General features: G+C 40.6%; 1 protein-coding gene across 3 annotated transcripts in view; it reads right to left on the bottom strand.

Moving 5' to 3' along the window:
• Positions 1-7,991: 7,991 nt before the first annotated feature.
• Positions 7,992-24,860, bottom strand: part of SATB1 (SATB homeobox 1) — a 73,994-nt gene continuing 57,125 nt past the window's right edge. The window contains exons 10-12 of one of the 3 annotated variants that reach the window (XM_084282788.1): positions 12,823-13,026; positions 12,228-12,323; positions 7,992-9,665 (exon numbers count right to left, since the gene is read on the bottom strand). In XM_084282788.1, coding sequence (XP_084138914.1) covers positions 9,183-9,665; positions 12,228-12,323; positions 12,823-13,026 — 783 coding nt within the window. In that variant the 3' untranslated portion in view covers positions 7,992-9,182. The remainder of the gene's footprint in view (positions 9,666-12,227; positions 12,324-12,822; positions 13,027-24,860) is intronic. The other 2 variants (XM_084282787.1, XM_084282786.1) reach the window with 2 other exon arrangements.

Here is a 24,860-nt window from a genome sequence, read left to right on the forward strand (position 1 = left end):
TAATATATATATATATATATATATATATATATATATAAAGTATGAATGAGGGCAGGGGCATTTTACAACTGTTAATGTATATTTCACTCATCTATTTGTCTTTTGTTTCCTTTTTGCCCTTCCCACTTTATTCTTTTGTCTATTTTCTCCCATCAGTTCCTCTGTTTCCTCCCCTGCACTGTTCCGCACATGACTCTGTCTGAGATCTATTCTCCTCATGCTATTTCAGTGTTGTGCCCATTAGCACTGGTGCTGCTACACAGACCCAAGGCATCAGATCCTTCTGCTGTGTTGAAAGACACTCTCAACTACTACTGGAAGGGATTCCTCCACAGGGCAACCTTGATATACCTGCAGGTTACAGAGCTGGACGTGAGCTTCTCAGAGAAGTCAGGACAAATCCCCTGAAAGCATTTCATGCTCCTAGTTAACGATTGCTCACATTCAGGTATTGTGAAAGACTGGAGTTGTGGATATAAATTCATTTTTTGTTTCTTGCTTTGCATGAAGGAATCACAGAAGTCAGGCTCAGAATGAGGCCATGAAGGAGAAATCAGCAGAAGGAGGGAATTTCCTTGGTATCAGGAAAGATACCTACCTGCTGCAGCTCTTATGCCGAAGACGGGTAAAAGACCAAAAGGACCGTGTGTCCTACAACTTCTGACTAGTGGCAGTAACACTTCACGGCTCTAATTTTATAGCCTTAGACTGTGACCGTACAAATGGTTTGATATTGATGAGCATTTCTTGCAGCAAAACCAGACAGTATGACCTTAAATCAAATTTGTTTAGCCCCTGTCTCAAGTGCCAGGTGACAATGAGGCCAGTTCCTACCATAAGCCAGAGCAACACAGAGACTGCTTGAAGTTACACTTTCTGGTCCATGACATCTGTGGGGCCACAGCAGAACTGAGGGCTCAGCTGGATGAGTTAATGTGTTGGCTGCTCACTTTTTTTTTGCCCTAACACAATCTTACCCTTAGGAGGTGCGTTGAAGAGGTGCAGTCCAGCAGTCATGAGTATGTCTTGGAAAGGGTGAGGGATGATATCAAATCCCTTGATCCTCCTCAGTAGAATAGCTTACTGTTTATTACGTGGGAGCTGGCTGTAGGGCTTCACCTCCCTTTTAAAGGCAGAAGTCAATTAAGACTTTATAATATGATGTCTTGAAAATAGAGATTTTTCCTCTTGCCATAGCAAGTAGCCAGAGACCAGGAGCAGAGCAGCTCAGCAGTTGCAGTAGAAAAGGGGCAGCTGCTACTCAGAGCTCTTAGAGCTGCTCTGTACTGGACCTGGTGGGTTAAAAGTCTGGGCTTAGAAGTCCTTGTGAGAATAATTGTCCCATCTACTTGCTATCTGGCAGGGGTTGCCATCGACAGCTGACATTGATTAACCAGGGGAGAGAGTGGGTAAGTGGGTAGAATCCTATCTGCACGTGAAATTGAAGCTAAATCACTGGAAATTTGCCCCTGTGAATCCTTAAAGGTCAAGAGTGTGGATCAGAGATCTAGTAGTGCAGGCCGTGGCGAGAGAGTCAGTGCTCTCAAGGGCCTGAAACAGCTTGAGTTTTGGCTGTCAGGGCTTGTGCAAAGCATCTCCCAGAAGGAGGTGGAGAGGAGCAGGGCAGTCTTACGCCAAGCCCTAGGGCAGGCGGTGGCAGATGCTGCACACTGGAGCGGTGCTCCACGGGACACGATGCCAGCCTGAGGCTCTGCCTGCACAGGAATGATACATTGGATTAGGCTATTCACCCTGGCTTCAGGAATGAGCTGTATCAGACGTGAAATGCAATCACATTGCTTTGATCTGCTTTCCCACGGTGCGCTTTTTTGTCCAGCAGCATGCTTGCAAGCAGTGCCATGCTTGTGTGCCACGCAGTGCCCAGGGAATGTACCCAGGGCTGCAGTGTCCGTCCGTCCGCTCGCTGCACCCTGGAGGGCATTGCAGAAAGCCTACTGACAGCTGGAGGAGACCTGGGATCAAATCAGTACATTCCTGTGATTATTCTCCCAGCCGTCCTGTAGTGCACCCTAAATAGCTTTGGGCTGATGTAACATAAGGGAATGATGCAAATATACACGCCTGTTTTTTCCAGTTGTCCCAGAAGCCCTCACTTACCTTTCTCCCACGTGAACCTTTCCAGTGGTGCTTTTCAAGAAGAGAATGGAACAGGGCAGCTAAACCTGAATGAAAGTAGGATGGGCACAGGGGGGACTGAAAGAAAGGTGGTACCACATAAAAACAGCCTGATTTCATAGGTAAGTGGGTCAAAGGAGCCTCAGTTCACTCTTGCTGCAGTTGGAGCACAGTTGTGAATAGTGACTGCACTGGTACCATGGCAATGACCAAAGTGCTTTGGGTATAAATTGTTATACTGGCCTGTGTGGGAGGGAATGTTTTCTAAATAATCAGGTGACCCACTCCTCAATGAAATTATTCAGGTCAGTTGTTTTAAAATCCGGTTATGAACAAGACAGGGAATAGAGCATACAAACTGCACTCAGTGTACCTGAGCAAGAACACTGCCGCTTTCAGAGCTCTTGCATTCGTCTCACTCATGACTACGGAGCACTTGAAGCAGCCATGCCCCTGCTATGAAACAGGGTGTGCAACAAGAAGGTCTGCAGTTCAAATTTTTTTTTAAGCTGTTGCTTAAACCTGCTGCCTGATAATCTCAAACATCGACTTTATTTGCCTTATAAGAAATTTTGAGTTTTCTTTTTGTATTCACCCCTCACAATTTTGCAGGTGTTTGTTAAGGAAGGAATCTGCTGCTACCTTTTTGCAAGCCTTCAGTATTTAACCTTTCCACTAAAACAAGTCCATAAGACTGATCCTTCTTTCTGTGTTTTTGCAGGTTGTTCCTATATCTACATCTAGTATGTGAACCATGAGTGCTTCTCACTTTTTTTTTTTTGGTGTCTTAACTCAGATCTCCTTCAGTTTAAACTAGTCTTACAATTCTCCACTCACTGTGAGGCATGACTGGCCCTAAGAAGTTTGTATCCAGATACTTCTCCTCTGTCTTCCTTTTCTGTCTCCTTCGGTCTCTCAGCTGTTATTAAATTCCTATTAGGCTGGGGATATAGCATTTTTCCCACTTAGGCAAGCCAACAACAACACCTGTACTTATTTCCCAATCCAAGCTGTCATGCTGATAATGATAAAGAATCACTTTCCCTACACTTTTGAAAGGACATCCTCGCCTAGCTTTCCCTGCCATTGTTTGCTCTAAGGTAAGATGTTTTCTAAAAAAAAATCTTCTGCTTTCCCCATGTAAAAATGTAGCCTGAGGAAGAAGGGCCTTTTTTAAGTTGATGATAAGAGAGTAAAGAGAAAGAAGGAATATAGGGGCATGCTTTGAGCAGGGAAGCCCCCTTGAGATGGGGTAAGAAGTGATGCACAGCTGTGGGCAGTGCTGCCAGTTACAGGATGGTGTCCTTCTTTAATGCAGATGTAGAAGGGCAGCAACATCCAACAGCTGGTCTTGCAAGGCTGTTTATTTTGTAATGTGAATAACTCAAGAGTGCTCTTTGCCTTGAATTATGTTTTGGGAGAAAGTCTGTGGCAAAGTCAGCAACATTCTACACAATTTTTTCTGGCCCCAATAATAACAAATCATTGCAACTGGTTTAAAATGTCAGTAGCAATCTGAAGCTTCTTGGAGAAAATTATTTGCCCCAGATTTTTACCCCAGAACTGTGCATGCTTATATAGTTCTGCATACCCACAGAAGCAATGTTTTTTTTTTTTGTTTTGTTTTGTTTTTTTTTTTCTTCTGTTCTATTGCCCTGTGATAAACATGCAGGCCATACAACACATCTGATTTGTTTCAGCTCCTATGGCACATCTGGTTCAAGGAGGAGTTAAGGCTGTAAACATGCTGTTTGTGGTTGCATGGAATCCTGTCGGAAAAGGAGTTTTTTTTTGTTTTTTTTTTTTTTTTGTTCCACAGACTGTATATTGCTTTAGCATATTGTGTGGGTAAGCAAGGGACCTGGAAAGAGAGCCCTACCTTCATCTGCCATGGCAGCTGCCAGTCTGCAACTAAGGAAAAAACCTGCATGCACTACATGGTGGGGTGGCACCAGAACACACACTGTTATGGAACCTCTTTTGCTGTGGACAGGCAAGGAGACTTTTGTGTTATGCTGTATCTTGTATTATGCTGTATCTCTGTTGGAGACCATGGTACATTTCTGGTCAAGAACATCTTCTACAGCATCCTGGTAGTACAGTGTAGCCTTCTGGGGTGTCCCTCTAGCACACCCTGTAACAGAGCCCACTCCTCCAGGATAGCTACTGTGACTTTCCTGATGCTCCCATCCTTCTCTGTCGTCATCCACTTTTTCTCTTCCTGCTTCCCTCTGGGACACATATCCTCTCTGCCCCCTCTACCCCAGCACCCCAGGGACTACTTGCCTGCTGGTGGCTTTGCTCCAGACAGCACAATCTCTCTGATGAAAGTGAGCTGTTCCAGAAAACCTATAAGGCTCACGGCACGAACGGTGATGATAAAAGGTAGGTGACGACAGATACGCACCGTATTTACTGCCTAATAGTAAACTGTGGTGCACATACCCGAGTGCTTGCATGTAAGAGGAGAGATGTCATTTGGGCAGGCTGACCCAGAGCAGGAAGGGTGCCTGGGCCAGTCCAGTGCAAAACAATGCGGCGGCGGGTGGCGGGGGGGCTGCCAGTAGCTGAGCGGTCGGGAAGGCTCCCGTATGAACCTAAAAGCAAACAAACGCACTGCCAAGTAGTGCTGCTCCTGTTCCAAGGAGGATCACTTATTGCAGTTTGAATTATTAGCTCATTTGTTGTAGTAAAAGACTGTGTGGACGCAAGGCACTGTGAGGAGACCAAACTAAAATTACATCTGTGTGCAAAAAAGGCCTGGGAGTGTATTTATATCCCTGCTTTGCCATGGGACTCTTATTCAAAGCACAATATAAATCATTATGTAAAAATAAAAAAAAAACCTTTGGTCTCTGCAATGTACCTGACATAAAAACACACAGTCGATGTTAAGCAGAATTGCTAATACTTGGTGCTCAAGTAGATCTTCAGCAGTATGTTATTTACTGTTAATGTATGGGGCATTCGCTTTGGCAACTGGACTAAGCAGCAGTGTTTGGTGTTTTCCAAGCACACAACCAGAGTACTGAGTCAGAAAATCACTGAAACCGTATCACTGGTTCAGGGAAACCTTCTCTTCCTCCTCCACTTGCTTCACTGTTTTATCTTAAATAAATAAATAAGCACGATAATTTACTTTCAAACCTAGACATTTCTTTCTGCATCATCTGCCCAGTTCAAAGTAGCAATGCAAAGTGCAGCTCTAGAAATCCTCTACCGTAGGGCAGGGAGACTGCAATGGCACTTAACCTTTGTATGTGTTCTTCGGGCATCTGACTGCCCCCAAGCCATGGCCCTCCTGGAATAGGGGGCCTCTTTGGTTTCATTTCAGGCTTCAAAAATGCTCACTGGAGACTCCAGTATATCTGCATAAATCTTGTCACTTAAATATAGATTAATGGGAACCAGCAGGGAGTAAAAATACTCTACTTTTTATGGTAAAAACCATAAAGCATGGTAAATGCTTAACTTCAGTTTTATAGCAAAAGCTGTCCTGCCATCCCCACCCAGCACTCAGTTCTCTCTTTTTTAGGCATTTGGCTTTATTCACAGCTTAAATTTTATTCCTAGTAAGCACTATTATTTCCCCATACTTCCCTAAGCACATACAAAATACTCTATTTTCATACACTGCCAGCGAAGTCCTACTCAGCAGTGAGTTCTACTGACAACTTCCCAACTAATTGTCTTTTTGTCTGGGCTGCATTTAGAAAGAGACTTCATTACTGAAATCAAGCCCAATTTCTTGATCTCCAAAGAAATTGAAAGTTTGTTGATAGGGTTATGCCAGATGATGAGAAAAAGAAACAGAAAAGGGCATAAGGTATTTCCTACGTAGTCTAACCGGTCCTAAAGTCAAGGTGACATATACTGGTAGTAGCTTAACTTCTAACAGTATAAACCTCTTGAACCCACGTAACATTGAGATCCTTAATATCTGTATCACCTTTGAGGATGCTGCTAAGGATTTAACAGAAATACTTTGGTCACTCAGGCCATGGTAAAAGACTGCTTTCAGCCCACCCACGGGGACACAAAATGCACTGACTCAAACCTCTGAGCAGGTGATGTGTGACTACACAGGCTGGACCTCATCTGAGGCAGATAACCTCATCTAGGCCAGGAGAAGGAAAAACAAAGGTAATGGAAAAGAAACAGCTATAATAACCATCTGCAAGCCCACATGGCCTCCACTTCAGCACCCATAAAACTTAAAAGGATAAAAGAAAAGGAAATTGCTTTCAAAATTGAAAAGACAATTTTATAAATATTTCTTCATATGCTTTTATAGGGTGTTGGACTTGTTGCCCTACTTCTGATATTAGGAGTGCTGCATATATTAGCTTTTAGCGTGAAGGGGAATATATTCCGGGAAAGTGGCATTTTCCTTCTACCCTGCATATGCACACATTAGTTTAAAAGTGAGTTTTATTTTTATTTTTAATCTTAAGCTTAATCTTACTGCAATGGGCTCTTGGCTCTTCAGCTGTCCCCAAGGTGCCAGTGGCACCATCCTGCACGTCAGTTCAGCTTGCACTGCCTGGACTACAGCAAGTCTGGATCCCAGAACAAATGATCAAAACAAATGATCCCATTTACAGTATGAGAAGAAAGTCAGTGGTGTCCACAGAGGCTTCCCTGGACTGAGCTTAGGTTATGCCCTTTTGCAACCAGCACAGCTGTTGGCTATCAATAGCTTTATACCCAGTACAAGTTTCTTAAGTGATAGTATAGCCTTGCTGTCTTTTCCTTAAATTGTGATGTCAAATTACACATCTGTGCCCCTCCTAAGGCTTGTTGCCCTCCCAGCATGGCATGAAAGCTCCATTCTTTTAAATCAAGCCCAAAGCCCGGTGCAGCCTGGTGCAGCCCTGGGAGCAGCCCAGAGGTGCCATGGCTGGGACCTGCTCAATAAACCCATGGGTGCTGAGACAAAGGCCATGGACAACAATGATTTTAAATGTGGTATGAAAGACTGCCTTGTTACCTAAGGATTATCTTCTTAAAGAACTGAACGGGGCTAAAAGGAGAATTTTTCAGCCACCTAAGAGCCACTTGTGCTTTTGAAACAAAACTGAGGTTTGTAAACTTTTAGTCATTTTAGAATCACTGTGCCGAAATTGAATCTCATGTTAAAAGCTAAATTACACCAGGTGGAAGTTGTCCCTCCTCTAGGAATGGAGAACAACTGCATACATGTCATGTACAAGTTTCAGCTGTAGACTCCTCTGTAGCCTAGACAAGAGCTTTGCATAAATTCAGAGCTCCCCAGTTATGATGGCTTTATCAAGAGACTTATTAGTGATCATTTAAAATTATCTTGCTTAGAAGGGGACTGCTATGTGCAAAGCCTATCTTTCCTATGTAGTATGTGACTAATAATGGTTTATTTATTATTATTTTTTAATGTTTCTACATTAGTGCAAGGAATAGTGTTAGCATAATTCTAGTGTAAAAGAAAACCAGCTGTATCCATTATAAGTGCATTACTGCCAGGAACTGTAAATATGTTTATGCCTGATAGCCTTTTGACTCAATAATATCCTGCTATCTCTGTTGGGCAGGCAAGTTTTTAAACCAAGAAAAGACAGGTTATGATTTTCATAACCAAACTGTGTTTCTTTTTGAAGTATGTTATCTATATTCAAATATTAAGAAGGTCATTAAAAAAATCTACTTGTGATTTTAAAGGAGAACAATTGAAATGTCATCTTCAAAGTGGTGGCAAGAAGGTACGATGTGCACTAAGAACAAGTTATTCCTCCCAGATATACACATACGCAGACAAACCCTGCCATATCATACCATACAAACAATTTTAATTGTGTAGTTACAGTCAATAACCACTCCTAGTCAGAACATTTCTGCATAAAGAAAATTGTGATACACTTATAAAAACAGCCAGCTGTAACAAAATAACTGGTGTTTTCATAGCAATAAACTCATAAAAAAGAAATACACCTTTATACAGAAAATTTATACAGCTGTAGCTTTAAAATTGATTGTAAACCAAAGGAAGACACATTGCAAACATCAATTATTTTCACATTAATTGCATAAGTTTCTAAGGTGATCTATTAGTTTTATTTACCTAAGCTTATTTGCATGATAGTAAAAATTGCATACAACAATAAGAGTGAAGCTTATAGTATGAATTGCTTGGATAACATAGAGCACTTTTTATAGGCAACTGTGTAAAGCACATTTTCTCTATTTAAAACTTTTAAGACACTTTGTTTTACTGCCCATCAAAATACATTTATAAATAGAAAAAAAAATCAGTATGATAACAAGAGAAGCAATATTACATTTAACGGAAACTTCCAAAAAAATTAATTACAACATGATGCTGCAGGATCTACAAATAAATAATGAGGACTAAATTGTGTTTCACATTTTCTTTTTCATTTTCTTTAAAACCATGTAACAATGAGAATGGAAAAAAAAAACAGTGACCTTTATTTCCAAAAGAAAACAAATCTGAATTACGGCAGTGCCATATAATACAAGGCATTTGTTGGCATATGTTATCTTTAAACTGCATTCCACAGTCTATAGTTTTTTTGTAACATACAATAGAACAAGAGTAACAAACTCTTTTTATTTTATTTTTTTTAAATAAATGTGAGTTTCCAAAGATCAAGTGTGGAGTGCTACAGTAATAATTAAAAAAAAAAAAAAAAGGAACAACAACAACAACAAAAAAAAAACAGTAAATCACAAAAGTTGTAATGCTTGTCTGAAGGCTCCAGAATCAAAATCACTGGTATCATGCTTATTGGGTACACTCACAGTGTATCCAGTGAACACAAATTAATATCAAACAATCCTCAACGCTTCATCTGTTGCTGCGAAGCAGTTTGTAAAACAGAGTAAAACATCTAGTGCAGTCTGCATTATCCTTTTTTCAACTTTTGTGCAAGTTTTGGAAGATTCATTGGCCAAACAATGTATAATAAAGGTTTTTGACAGAACGCAAGATGGAACTTTCATTTCATTAGTAAATACCAGTGGCACTGTTGAAAGAAAATAATACTTTTAGATCAGTCTTTCAATTCAGCATTAATTTCTGTGTTCCCTTCTACCGATAACTCTTCTTCTAGTTTAACCGGAAAAAGCGTGTTTGCATTTTTATCTTGGATGCTGTCTTCTAAATCCTTGAGCAACTCTTCCTCCTTGTATTCTGCAACATCCACCTCTAACCCAGAATTGTCCTTCAGCTTCCCGTGGTGCTTGAGATAATATCGCTGGTTCTGAAAGAACTTGATGATGGTGTGCTTGGGCAGGTCAAGCTGAGCAGAGAGAGTCTGGATTGCTTCTTCATCTGGATACAGGCCCACGTCTTGAATGAAACTCTGTAGGATCCCTAGGGCTTCAACAGAAATCTTTGTTCGCGGCCGGGGTTTCTGACGATTTTCATCCTCAGATTCAGCTGGTGATGCTACTGTCGGTTGCCTTGGGGGTAGTCTGGGACCTGGTTGCTGTTGCTGCTGCTGCTGCTGCTGCTGTTGTTGCTGTTGCTGCTGCTGCAAGACAAAGCACAGCATTTTTTGTACATGCATTCCTGCCCGTATTTTGTGTTATGAAGAAAATCCATGGGAAAAAAATTGCAGAGCTATAAGTAATCGCTCAGTAACTTTAAGCGAAACAAAAAAAAGGCTCATTATCAATGGTAGTAACGTGACCCTGAATTAAAATAATTAGTAAGCCTCGCATACCTTCCACACATCTGCACATGTGTGAGCAGGGACTGGGGATAAAGGGCTGGCAAGATGCGGGCAGAGTGGTGGAGCACTCTGAGTTGGTCCAGCTGAAACACCGATGACGTGACATCAGCGGCAGTTCAGCCGACAGTTCAATGAACGTGCTCCATGAGTCAAGTGCAGACAAGACAAAATGCTAAGTAGGTGACATAGCGTAGGATTAACTTGACCAGCTTAGCCAGAACTGTAGCAAGGGCAAAGTGAGAAAAGTGCCAGATGAGGGCAAACACACAGGAGCTCTGCCAGCAGCAGCAGCTGCTGCCCAAAAGCAAGGACTGAAAATCTCTAGCAATGGCTAGACAGAACGGACCGGGGGGATCGGGGAGAGGGAAAGCATTTTAGCTAAGTGTGGAATATCCCACTACCGATCTGTGCTGAGCAGCCACTGAAGCCTCCCCAAACTTGCAAACGTTACTGCAGACTGCGTTAGCTGGAAGGGTCTAACATCATGCTGCCAAACCCTGCCTCCACAAGGACAAAGAGATCAGGAGGTAGCAACTCCTTGTTTCCCGGTCTGGCTCTGACCCATCTTGCCTGTGGCCACGGAGAGGGTGTCTTGTCTGTGTTCAAGGATCCCAGCATATAAACGGGGAACAAACATATTTACCTACTGCAGTGTTTGTGCTGGGGATTATTTAGTTAATATTTATAAAGCACTAAGATGCAAAGCTCTAAATAAGTTGCACTATTATTATTAGAAGGGAACATGCTGCATTCCAAAAACTCAAGCAATAAAAATGAGCCAGTATGCACATCAGAAGAATAAGATAAAGCAAATCATGATGTAAATAATTAACAAGAGCTTAAAATGAAGTTTTGCAAGCATGGATTCAGAAACATTCTTAAAAGGTGAGGCACTGAGCCCTAGGGACAGAGATGTTTTTCTCCTCCACTGCTGGAGTACAGCACATTATAAGATCATGTTTAAAATCAAAAGTAAATTTATCAGCTACTGTTTTTGTTGACAATTCTCTTGCTTCACAGCACAGGAAGCACTGGTTAGTAAGATATTTTGGATCAGCAAATTTCTTGTCATATGGTACAAACCACCAGTTATTATTAAAAAACAACAGCAGCAAAACAAGCAGCTGCTATCACTACATTTCATTTCCCTTTGCGAGTCTCCCCTCGACAGTTTTTTGTGTGTCAGAAGTGGTTCCCAAGCTTTTGGTTGCAATCTACTTGCAGACCTTAAGAAGCACAAAATATTGTAGGGATTGGATGAATTTAATTTCTGGCCATTTTGCAGTGCCACTTATGGTTGTGAAGACTTCATGTAGGTCTCAACACCCACTTCAGCAGCCCCTGCTTGAAGCGATCCTGTTATTGTAAAATCTGATGCAAATGCCCATGGAATTAGGGCTCTTGCCTCATCCCTATTCACATCCTTTCATGTTTTACGCTCTGTGAGCAGTCCCATTGAAGGTTTCAAACCCACAGAGATTCAAGACTACTCCCAGCACATTAAAATCTTACAAGACTGGAGGCTTTGTATATACAGTTTGAAAACTCATGTCTTAACTACACAATTTTGCATCTCCAACAATTACAGTGTAGAAGAGCACAGACAAAACTCAGGCCCAGTCTCCCAATCCACTCTTACAAGTCATATTAAGAGATTACAGTGCAACTGCTTAGGTGAATAATATTTGTGAGATCAAACACAAAACTTTTATCAACAAGGCAAGAAAATCTAAGTAAATGGCATAGTGGCAAAATGTTTATACCGTGCATAAGCTTTTCCTTTTATCCCCTTAAGAAGTGATTTTATTAAAAACAATGTACGTTTTCAAACAAGTGCTGTTTTCTTACTTAATATAGATCTTTCTCTCTCTTTTTGCTAAATCAAACAGCAACTTTCCAGTCTTTCACAATTATTTTAGTAGTTGATATCCTAAGGGATTGACTTATTCAGTTTGCTTTATCTTTAATATACACTTGTGTTGTTTCTGGCTGCAAGATAACTCTATCCTCCCTAGCTCTGTAAATATTTTCCTGTATAGGTAATACAAATCGTGCACCATGTCTCAGCTGAGGTTGGGAACTGAAAAGCAGGGGTAATATCTGCCCTGTAAGAGGGAGCACTTAAAGGCTGACCTCAGGTCTTCAGTGAGAAGGGATTAAAGAGTCTCTAGCTCAGAGAGCTGCAGATCTGGCCTGTGATATTTAGCAAACTGGCCAGCTGTGCTCCCTGGCTGAGGGGCCACCAGGCTCGTGTGCGTGATGCCTGGGAGAGCCAAGGGACCAGCACCTCCAAGCCAGGTGGCGTGGGTCCTGCAAGCCTTCTGTTCTCTCCCTGGCACATTTGCCCTTGTGCCAGCTCACCTGCGGAGCAGCACCCAGCCAAGGTCCAGCGGTCAGCAGGCCTGGTAAGAAAGCGCCTCTATGCTCTCCTTTCCCAAGGGTGGTGGGAGAGGGGCTCTAAAGGAAAAACAAACAAACATTGACTCATCCCGGTCTCGGCTGGGGATCAAATGGGACGAGGAATCATGTCCCCTTCCCTCACTCCTACCTGGGGTGGGACATCACTGCTGAGGGGTTGAGCTTAGCTTTCCAACAGCAGCATGTTATCACCTCCTCCCACTCTGCTGGCAATGCACAGCTAGTGCCCAACACATCTGTCTTTTGGTCCTGATGCCTGTCTGATGCCAGGCAGCTCATGCGGACAGCTTGTACTGCCCCACGCACATGTGCCTGAGCTGCCCTCTCCATGCAAACTTGAAAAAACCCAAACCAGAAGAAAAACACAGGGGGTCACCCACTCATCTTTTAATTCAGGTGGCGGAGGGCAGTGTGCTGTTATCTCTTACCAGGAGACCTGTAGTTAGTCTGGCGGGGAGGAAAGAAACACTAATTTCCTTTGCTATGTTTAAAGCTTTATTTACTTAGTGCTCTGCTGGATTGGCCAAGGTAAACTAACCTGAATCTGGTCTGCTGGCACATGGATAATGTGGGAAGGCCTGTCACCATGGTGATGAACTGCATTGCTTTCTTGTTCGTAAATGGCATCGCGTTCAGGCTGAGGAAGACTGAGGAACCTTCGGATCATGGAGAGATTCTCCCAGAGGGTCCTGTTCTCTGGTGAGGGATCTTCTTTCCAACGTAACAGCTCGCAGAGCCACCCCTTGAAGATAACACCAGCAAAATGTTAGTATTTCCTCACCTCATGAGGAGCAAATGAGGGTGAAACGTGGACTTCAGCAGCACTGCATTCTCTCACCTCCTTGGCAAGACGTGGCTTTCACTGTAAATGCTGGATGTGAACCAAACGTCAGCACACCAAGAGACCACCACCTTATTGCTCAGACCCTTGCAAGACACAAGCACATTTTCCTTGGTCCTGTACCCCAGTGCTCTTTGTTCAACAAACCCATTGACCAAGGCAGAATCCCCTATATCCTCCCCTACAAACCGATACCAGTACGTGATACTCTCTCTGCTGCCTGTTTTATTTTATGCAAGCCTACACCCATCTGAGAGCATCAACACCACATTTCAGTAGCTGGTAGATCAGCTGCTGTGCAGTTTCTAAATGCTGGTACTACTCCTCCAAACAGGAAAGTACTTCAGTTACCTGCTTTGACTGCAGAGCTGCCTGATGGAAATCAGAATGATAGCAAAGCTCCCTAATGTCTTTTTAAAAGAGAGGAATCCTTTTATGGGATGCAGGAAAGTAAGATTCGTGCAAATGCTCTGGGAAGCACAGTGTGCATTGGCAACAATTTTTTGGTATATTAAAATTTAGAAACAAAATATTGCACGCATGCAACATGCGTATTTCTTCCTTTTAGCATCAAGGATCTGTTTTCAAAACTAGGTCCATGCAATTTTATTTCTTAATGCTGTGGGAAAGATAATATGACATTTTATTGAATCAACAAATAATATAAATGTACAGAAGCTTTTAGATCCTTTTTATATGTACTGGTATTTGAAAAATGGTTTATCCAGACCAGTTTACTACTAGATACAATAGATACATAGATACAGAATAGATACATTATTTTTTTGAAGACATTCATATCTTTAGCTAGCAGTTAATAAATGCAGTGTAAAAATATTGCCATGATAGGAAGAGGTGAAAGTAAACAAATAAACTTAATGCATTCATATTGTATACAAAAATATTTGGTGAGGTGTGTATAAAGATTTCAAGTGTATGCTCTTGGAGGAAAACTGAACAAATGACACAGGAGAAAAAGCAGAAATAACCCAACTGACAAATGTTGGTGAGATGCTGGTAGCAGAGCTGAGAAGGCAAAAATTTAAGCAGGGCCCAGACCCACTGTGTGCTCATCAAGTGTGCTGAGACGTAGGTGAGCAGTGGCAGCAGAGAGGCCCCCTGCACCCTGGAGGTGGGGCACACCCCACTTTTTGGCCACACAGATGCTGGGTGTTGCCCCAGGGCTTAAAAAGTGAATTGGGAAATGTAGCCAAATGCCATCCTACAGATGTACACATAATGTACAGCTTGTCTCAGTTCGAGCTCTATGGCATGTTTCTAAAACAGTAGCAAGGGTATGTATGTTCTCCCTCCCCATCATGAGGAGCCCTGGGATGCGTCAGCAGGTCGATGCACAAACTCTCCCTGCCCCTAACAAAATCCATATGCTGCTTGTGGTTCTCTGCTTGCCTTGCTTCTGTGGGGTCAAGTGCAGGACTGTGCTCAACAGCAGTACTAGCTTTCTGCAGCAAGTTAAGATGTGAAATCAGAAAGCATAGGTGGTTTGTTGGGATGGAGGGGAGAAGATGAAGAGAACCAAATTGAGATCTTTTAATTGAAATGAAAATTTCATTAAAAAGAAACAGGCCCACCCTGAAGCTGAAAAAAATGTCCTAACCGAAGGACAATTGGAGTCTGCACTGCTTCATATTGAAACTGTTGGTCCTGTTTCTAATGGTGGTGAAAGAGAAAGGTGAACTTCAAAAGCATTTAGGTGAAAAGTTTTTTTTTTTATATATATATATATATATATATAAATATATATAAAAATACAAGATAGACAACATTTCCCCTTCCATGACAGCTCTTTAAGGTATACTCACAGACCTAACAAGAAATTGCACCATGCACTTAGAAGCTGCACGTTTTGTCTACTGGCAATGGGAATTTCAGATGCTCTTTTGAAAAGGCAGTTGTAACTCTTATTAAATGCCCCATAGTAAAAATAATTCCTAAGCAATCAAAGTTTATGCTGATTAAACATATTTCACAACAACACTTTTGTTAACTAAGAAATTCCTTCTCCCCATATTGCCTTTTCTGTGTTTCTACAGTTGATAGATGTCTTTAGCCTTACAAATTACTGTTAACTAGCATTGCACTTTCAGTACTATGCTATTAGTATTTGCACTGAAATCTCACTTCTAATTTTTTATGTAAAAATGATTTAATGAGTTGTAAGATGAAGCATGTCTCTGCTAGCCTTTCAGAGAAACACTGATTTTGAGATACTGAAATCAGTTGCTTCTGACACTGTGTATAGAGTATACTGCTACTCTAATTAAATGTCTCTTTTCCACTCTGTTCTTCACGCTCTTAAGTAAACAGTTATTCTGATAAAATATATGATAGACAACATGGAAATGACCAACTGAAATCTTCTAAAATTACAAGGACAGAAGCAATTTTGGGTCTTTGTTTATTTTGAAAATATTTGTAAAAGTTGACCTTACAGAAATTCTCAGAAGAGTCAGTGAGTGGGCAGTAACAGAGACTGTAGGGGTTTATTTAGTTAGTAGGACTTTATACCACCGTGTTCAGAAAACCAACCAACCAACCAAAACCCGTAAGTATTTAATTTAATTTCAGTGCAGACTTCTGTTTGAACATAAAGCTTATTCAGAAAAGTAAGCTAGATGAGAATGTATGAAATGTTTTTGTAAATTTGAGAAAAAATAATGATATAGACTCGTCTAATGGGGATTTTAAGTTATGCAAAATTTGTAGGTTTTGCTTCTATTTGATCTAAAGAAGTATGAAGTGCTATTGTTAACATAGTTTAATTTACTAGTGAATTTAACAAGGCTGATTTTTCTCCTCTTGTACGCACCTACATCTAGAGCAATTTCTGTATAGTTCATACAATTTATTCTGAAGGAGAGCTCACACCACTGCTTTTTCATGCTTTTATAATCTTATAAGAAGTGGACTGGACCCTAAAATAATAAGGAAGTATCTATAACTCAAATTTGATGACAGCCAGTTTCTACAGCACATACAGCACATCATTAAAAAACAGCCTTAAAATAATTAGACAGATATATCTATGCAGCAAGGCAAACCCCCCAAAACTCTGCAATGACATTGGGAAAAACCTTGATTTTAAAACAGAGTAAATTTGCCAGGCAACATTACACTGAATATAAAGAGAGTACAAAGCAAAATATAAACATTAGCCACATGTAAATATGTTTGCAGAACTTTCAGGATGTTACTACTTTTCAAACTGACAAAGTTTAATTTGACACCTTCTGTTCTAAAACCTTTGTTTCTATTCAAAATCACGCCTTTAGCTGCTATCAATCACTATGCTCTCCCTATTACTTAAAATACTGGCATGGGCCCTGGATAAGCTGAAAATGCCATGCAGATGAATTCTGAGATAATATGTTCAAACCTGTTATATACAACACAAATCCTGTAAAGTTATGTATTGTAAACCTACATTTATTGGGAACTAAAAGTCTTAAATCCATCTGCTACAAAGAAAATACTGTTATGCACTTTCAAGTAACCAAGTACCATCTGCAAAGGTCTTGCTACAGTAAGCAAGAAAATGGTGAAAAAAAAAAAAGATGCTAAACCTAAGATATTTAAAATAAATAAGGGTCTTCTGCCTGGTTTTCTTGTAGGGATTTAGTAAAGAAACATTAAAGAAACATAAGATATTAAAGGAAAAAAACCTGTGAAAGCTCTACTGCCAAACTATTGCAAGAAAAGCGCAAAGAGGATAACTGCCAAACATTAGAGTCTGCAAGACCCATGAGCACGCTTATTTTAAAGAAAGCATACGTGCATTTTATTTACGTATCCAAATGCTATTTTATTCAGACTGAGTTGAGCTGTATTTAAAGTCCTGCTCTGTCACACACAGCGTCTAAAAAAAAACTATTCTTGCATTCCAGTATCCTTCTTATTATATGAAAAAAAAAAAAAAAAGGAAATCTACACTTATGGTGTAAATACCAATTCTAACTAGATCAAAGAGGGTAGCATTACCAGCATGAAAGATGCTCTCTGGGCAAAGCTTCCATCCAAATCAGCAATAAACAAGTCCGGGAAGAAAGGGCTTCAAGGTGGAGCAACGGAATTCTTTTGTTTGGTGAATTTGCTATAGTGATGATAATTTGCCAAATGATGATTTTTTTTTTTTTTTTCAGAATAACTAACAAGGAATCAAACATTTTTAAAAGGAGCTGTAATTTGAATCCATGAAGGCAAAACATTTTACAGTATCAGTGCTAAGATGCGAACAGCTTTTCTTTGGTATAGCATATCGGAGATTATTTTGTATCAGTCTCTGGGGCATATAGCATAATAAAAATATATAGTGTTAGAAGAAATCAGTCTAAATAAGGAGGTATTTGATACAAACATTTTAGCAAAAAGTGTGAATTGCATTTCAGCTTCTACTGTGAACAAAGACTAAGTACATAATCCATTAAACAGTACTTTGAACTAAAAAAATTGAGTATTGTAGACTAAACTAAAGTAGGCATTTTGAATGAGCACATTTTCAGCAACTAACTATAAAGCTAGCAATTTATCATTCAGCAAATAATTTTCTACTTTTAAAAGAATCTGTAAGTGTTACTTATGCTAATGAAGACTGTTTTTAATCTGCCCACAAACATGCTAATAGAGGGCAATTTTTTTTATTTACAATGCTGAAGGCACTCCAGTTTATAGAGCACAGATATGAAATTACACTTGGTAAAATGGGCTCTTAATTGTCTGAGCAACCCAAATCCTTCACCTTTAACACAAAAGCTTATAGACAAAACAAAGGAAAAGAACTCATGAACTAAACTTTAAATATTGACTTTTTCCCTTCAAAAGCTGTCCAACTTGCTTTACAAATCTCATTTTTGTTCCAAATGGCTGTGTTTGTCGTAGATATTTCCATTTCTTTTCAAAACTGAATCCACACATAAAAGAGAAGAAAAAAGGCCGATACCACCACTACAATACATGCATATAGTCTTAGGCCTCAGTATTAAACTTGTAAGCTGCTCATTGTACAGAAAGGTTGCTTTTGGAAAAGTCATAATACTTCCAATGAGATACATTATGGTAGCATAGGAGTACTGAAAGCATTTTAAATTATTTACTAGGTTAAAAGGGTGAAATGGTACTTTAAATACATCAAATTTCATCATCTGGGCCATTTTTTGGTGGCAAAGTGGTATTGATCTTTCCAAATGCTTAAAATTAACTATTTCCAGAAGGTCATTATTTGATTAAAGGCATTAAAGTTGAGGGCAAGAAATGATGCACTTTGTCTTCCTTCCCATTCAAATAATCATGTAATTTAATCAGAACTATCCCTTCATGTCCTGTAATAAAAATGTTTGTCTTAAGATATTGTTCTTTACCTAACATATTAACCTTTAAATGTTATGAAGTTCTTAAGAATAATCTCTGCTTAGAGAAGATTCTTCCATAATGCAATGAAAGGATCACCAGCATTTAAATTGATAAGGCCAAATTTCCTACACATTGATTGGAAAACGCATTAAACCCTTCAACTGAGATTTCTCAGAGTGTTGAACAGGATCGAAAATTCAGGGAGTTCAGAATACATAAGCTTCTGTATATGGCATCATGAAGGAAAACAAACAAATGTTGCTTCAGCACAAAACAAATCCAACAAATAAGTAGCAATGGACTCTGTTTTAGTTTACAGTGGGAATGCAGTTTGCATTACGTTTGTATTATCCAGAAAACTACATCAGGCAACCCCCACTGCAGTGGAAGAAGACAGCATTTAATTCAAAATTCATCTTTGGGCTGAGATTACTGAAATTTGACTTCTTTCTGGGTGAAATACTTGTGGGTTCAGACATGGGTACAAGCCCAGATGATCAGAGTGCTCCTTTTAAGCCTTAAATATTCTTCAGGAATTCCCTGACTTCAGGAGAATTTATTCTGACTGCAGGTTTGTATTTTTCCTAAACTACATAAATTGTCGTGGTTATCTCCTATCAAAGTTGAATAGACCTATATGTTTCCCAGAAGAGCTGAAGTCTGTTAAAAGAATGGCCACTGCATATCTTCATAAAATGTTAAGGAAAATTAATAATCTGTCAGATTCAGTAGTTTTTGATACTGAACAACGCATTTGTTAGTGAAAAGCTTTTCATTTTAGCTTATATTTTCAAGTACTTTTAAGAACTGACTTATGTGAGGCACATACTTTCAAGTAAATTTGAAAGCTGCCATCAACGTTCAATAGCTTGGGATTTCCCTATTTTGCTCACAAAACTGTGTATCTGTAATTCAAGAAGCAAAAGCTGGTGTTCAGTCTGATCCAGAGGATGAGCAGAGCTGCTAGAACATGAATGCATCTTCTTGAGATGTGGTGTAAAGTGAAAACAAATGTTCCCAGAAAGATGTTTGCTTTATTATTTTATTCACACTAATCAGTCCTAAATTTCAGGCTCTGCTTTTTAGCATTCCACTAAATCAGAGAAAGTTTGAAACCTGAAGCTGTCCTTTATCTCCAGCTATTTCTGGTTTATCTGTTCTACTGGCTTTCATTACTAGAACATTGAAAGGGGAAGCCAGATGTGAATTTTAAGTAAATCTGTATCTGCCATTGTAATAGATGAGATTTAGTAAAACAAACAAACTGAAAACCCCACAACCTCATAGGGCTTTTCAGAAGAAAGGTAAACTTCACTAGCAGGAAAAACTTCCTTTGAAGAAACAGATTATGCCGTTAAATTTCTTATCCAACCTATTATTCAGCTGCACCATCTGTCTGCATGTTACCTACACCTCTTCTCTGGGTTAGGAAAAAAAAAATGACCAAGCTGCCAGCAGTGGTGCTGACAGCATTTCACTGCATTTTTCTGGGGGGGAAAAGATCCCTAATGATCTTTTTCCCTCTGCCTTTTTTCCCTGCATAGCTGCAGCACTTACAAATTAAATATGTATTTCTACTCTTGTAAACAACCAAACAAAACAAACAAACAAATAAAAACCACACACACACACAAAAAAAAAAAAAAAAAAAAAAGGAAACTTGCTAAAGCAACCTGTAAAATTCAATGATAGGCATGAAATGAGTACAGCAACAAAACAACCCAGGAAACTGCTGCCCTGCTCCTGCAGTCTAGTCTGTCATATCAGACCTCTCTCTACTTGGAGCCCTGGTGTGTGGCTGGGAGCCAGTGCTACAGAAAAACTTGTCGGATTAAGGGCTGAAGCTGTATCAAAATCGGTATGCACGGTCCCCGGGTGCGAATACTTGAGACGTACCACCAGCGCCTGGGAAGAAAAAAAACAGAACGCTCCTAACCCGTTAACTCTAAAACTGGCTGAAAACATAAATATCATTACTTTTTAGTCGAGTACAGAGGGAATTAATAAACTAAATTAAGGGCTTCTCCCAGGCTTGGTTTCTCTGCTCTCAGCCTCCTCCACCTCTCCGTTTCCTTGTTTAAATGTATCTTTTCTACAGTATTGCCTTCAATTGCCTAGCAATGATAGGCACAAGCCCTAATCAAAAACATAATATGCATTCCTTTGAAAATCTTTCTTACATAAAATGCAACTACATTCATATGTAAAAAGAAGGGAAAAAGTAATAGATGCAAAAAACAGTGGGTGAAGCTTTATTCTGCCTTCCTCTCCTCCATATCCTTCCTTTTTCACACACACGATTCAGTTGGCATTGTAACCACGAGATATGCAGGACAAAAAATATACTTAAAAAAATCTAAACAAGAAAAAATATCTGCTAATTATTAAATAAGTCAGTCTTAGTCTGGTACATTACTTTTTATGGCATAGGCACATAAAATGGGTCAGTGGGTTTCACAGAGGGTGACTGGTAATATATGGCCCTTTATCTTTCATTTAAGTAGGGAGAACTACTGATTTCACTGCAATGCCAATGCTTCCCCTGAAAGTAAATACAACCCTAAATCCAACCATGACCCTTAATAGCCCACATTTATTTAATCTTAAACGTGCAATCAATTTTCATGTGGCAGCTATAGCTACAGCTTAGTTAGAGAAGGGTCTTTAACAGAAAGAGCTTGGCAGTTTTAAAAATCTTTTTTAGTACTATCAATTTACAAGTGAACTGGAAATGTTTATTATTATGTTGCTTATGGAGATTTAACATTTGCTTTGGGGGAAAGATCTCTAGTAAAAAGGCCATAGGTCCAAAGTGTCACTTCCGCAATTACTTGTACATGTGCACCTCATGTCATTAGATTTATTTTTTTTTTAAAGATTATAATTTCCCAGAGGGAGTAATTTAAATCTGTGGCTCCTTGTCATATGCCTTTTTTCTTTCCAGAATTCATTTTGGATCACAGGAAGATCCACCTCATGCTGAGGAATCACAGACTTGTAGATATTCGGACTTAACTGTGAATTCAGCTCAGCTGACAAGATGCTCCAACAAGTGACATCAGTCCAAAACCCACACGGCTCAAACACGCTCTCAGACATCTCAGGCATTTTTATGGCCTAACTAAATGCTTTCCTGTGTATTTGAATTAGACTTTTAAATAAGCTGAGAAGATTTCTTTTAACATTTCTCATACGATTCAGCTGGATCCTGCAGGTCCTGGTTCCGTGGTGAACAACATGTAATTCTTTGATCGTGCCAAAGGTGAAGGGGTCTTAAAGAAACTGAAACCAAACTTTTCCCTAACTTCCCTCCACACTTTGTAATTACATCAGAAAATTAAGAATGCCCATTTCCTCCACACATTTTAAAAAAAGTTTAAAATTCACACTTGTGAAAGACGGAAACCTCCCAAGCGAATGAGAAAGAAGCCATCAGAAACACATACATCACCCATGGAAAAATAAAAGCAGTGAAGCCATCAGAAAGCTAAAATCCCCCGAACTGCAGTGTGCTTGCTTGGGGCATCGACTTACAAGAATAGGAAAGCTGAACTAAAAGGGGAAGCTGGAGAGGAGGTTTTTCCCCCCTGGCTGGCTGTGGCTGGGAACCCACACAAGGGCATTTTCAGGTAGCTTGCCCTCATGCTGGGGACAACCGTGGCCACGAGGGAAATGCTCCTAGAAAGAGAGCAGCTCTTAGTGTTAGGTGTTTCCTCACCAGCCAAGAAAAGTAGCAGCCAAGTGGAACATTTGCAGGCAGCAGAAGGGGCTGGGAAGAGCAGCATGGCTCTGCGGCAGCTCCTGCCCCTTGAGCAGGCGCCAGGGGAGCAGGCACCCTCCTGCCTGCCCTGGCCCCTTCCCCTGGCTGGGGAAGATCGATCCTTTAGTAAGACTCCCTCCTCATAAGAATATGAAATGATATATAAGAATAGGAAATGATTTCTTAGACATGAAGCAAACTGGCTTCCCCAAAGCAAAAATAAAAAGCAGCTCCTTTAAGCCCTCCATAGCTTTTTTTTTTTCTTCTAATAATCATTTTTATATAAACATTGGAAAGTTCCTGTATGAGTATGCATGTTACATAGACTAGAGATGCTAAGCACCTGGCTCAGCAAAATACCCTCACTTGCCCTAACACTAGTCATCTAAGCACACCCACAGATACTCGTACAAAGCTTGTTCACGTGAGGTCCAAAACTTGAGGGAATTCTGCTGCAGGCCCCTCAGTCCAACACCTTTACTTTAAAAAGGTTCTGAAAACTCTTTTCATTTGTTTCTTGAATGCCATCCTGTATTGTAAGGGAACTTGACAGCCACACAGGAATAAAAGTAAGATGACCATGGAATAATGTGGATTCTGATATAATCTGGCAGATTGGGAATTAGATAAATATTTGCAAATTGGATTTTTTTTTCCAACTTAGCAAGCTGTGCACTTGCCCTAGTCTTTTCATTACATGACAGCAGTTTGGGCTAATCTGTAACCAAAACCTTGGAGTTCGACTTAGAGGTTAAATTTGAGGAAAATGAAAAACAGACACAATAAGAAATCATCAGAAACAGTGAAATTAAAAATTATCTGCAACAAAACGGTCTCCTTTCTCAGCTTGCACCTAACAAGCCTGTAACATTCTTTCAGGTGTTGAATGCTTTGAATTACCCAGCTTAATGTCACAAATCTACTATTCCTTACCCCAGGAATAGTAGGGTGTTTCTTAGTATTTCTTAGCCCAGCTGAAGTGAATTCACCAGAATTTTAATTGGTCACTCCTTTAGCAAATTGCTTCTCTGACTGCTGCTGCATGTTTGCGTTTGCAGAAGATGCCTTTATTCTTTGCAGCAGCGTATTTTGTAGCCCTCGGTTTCTCAGGATGAAATTTACCCTGCCGCATCCTGTTTAGTTATGCATTTTGCTCTCTTTTGTTTTCTGCACTGTTTACTTGGTGCCCTGCTTCCCCCAGTGCCGGGAACCAAGGGCTCCTCAGCCTCTTCCTCAGCTCTGGCACTACAGCTTTGTTTTCATTTCAGTATGCCATTAACTCCTGTACAGCTCACTCAGACTTTTCTTCTTCCTTTTTTTTTTTTTTTTTTTAATACCTTAGTTTCATGTTAAAAACCCAATATACTGAGACCTCAGAAGCCCCTACATATCACTAACCTGCATTGGCAATGAAGAAGGGGTGGGAAATACACATTGGGTGAGATGCCCTACACACAGTTCCGACATGCAGAGAGCAGCAGTGGGACAGGAGAGAGGGGCAGATGGAGCACAAGGTGATGGTGAGCATGTAGACAAGGTGGGAAGAAGTCAAGGAAAGGCTAAGAGGAGAGGTATAGCTACAGGGATTAGTGAAGGTGATGAGAGGAAAGCAAAACAGAAGGTGAGGATACAGAAAGCGAGGATACAGAAAGCAGGAAGAGAGATTAAGAAAATCCATCCTGCCAGAAACAGCACCTCTTGTCAGGCAGACAGCAGGTGCTGCCTGAGGAGGAGCTGATTCACGCATCTGGAGTGTAGGAATCGAAACACCTCTACCTAGGAAAGAGAAATTGAAAACAAAAGACTCAAAGGAGGTGGGAGAGGGTGCCACGCTTTCTTTCTCTTGGCAATCCAGTGCTTCCAGACTGCATTGCTATTTTCAAATAGCTTTGCAAGAAATGAGAGATGGATTTCTGGACCCTTGCGAGCATCCTGACAGTTCACGCTTAGCTTTCTCGCTTCCTCTCCTCCTCTGCCTTACCCTGGACTTATTTTGGAATCATCAGCAGCCACGGCACCTCCGGGGCTCCTACTGCACATACAGAGGTTACCTGCTCATGTAGGGTCCACAGGGACCCCGGGGATATGTCCCAGAGGTGGTGGTGCCGTGAAGCACTGGCGGCTGGCAGCACACCTGCATTGCCCTGCTGCAGCTCAGCACTGGGGCCAGGCTGTGCGGGCACAGCTTGGGGCATGTGCTCTGCCTGCACCAGGCTGGGGGGTTATCATGTAGCGAGATTTTCCTCTGCAAATCAGGCCATCTGTGGCATTCAAACACTACCCTATGTGCTTTTTTTTCAACTATCTTTGAACACCGAGTCTTCCTTGCACGTTTCATGCACTTTTGATATTGCCACCTCATCGCAAGTCAGTGGCAATGGCTAAAGCGGTTGCTTACTGAAGCCACTTCTTTTAAGCCTCCCTTGGAAGCCTTATTACAGATTAGATTTGAGAAATTTCTCTCAGCTGTGTGGCACCACTCATCTCACCTGACAATACCTGCAGCATCATTTGGGGAATCTGCTCAGTTGCACAACACACACATTTTTTTCCTTGCTGTAAGAAATGTTTTAGACACTTTTAATTAAAACTTTCAATCAAAACTGCT

This window comes from Netta rufina (assembly GCF_964035555.1).
Source record: "Netta rufina genome assembly, chromosome: 2".
In the NCBI taxonomy this organism is placed as follows: Eukaryota; Metazoa; Chordata; class Aves; order Anseriformes; family Anatidae; genus Netta; species Netta rufina.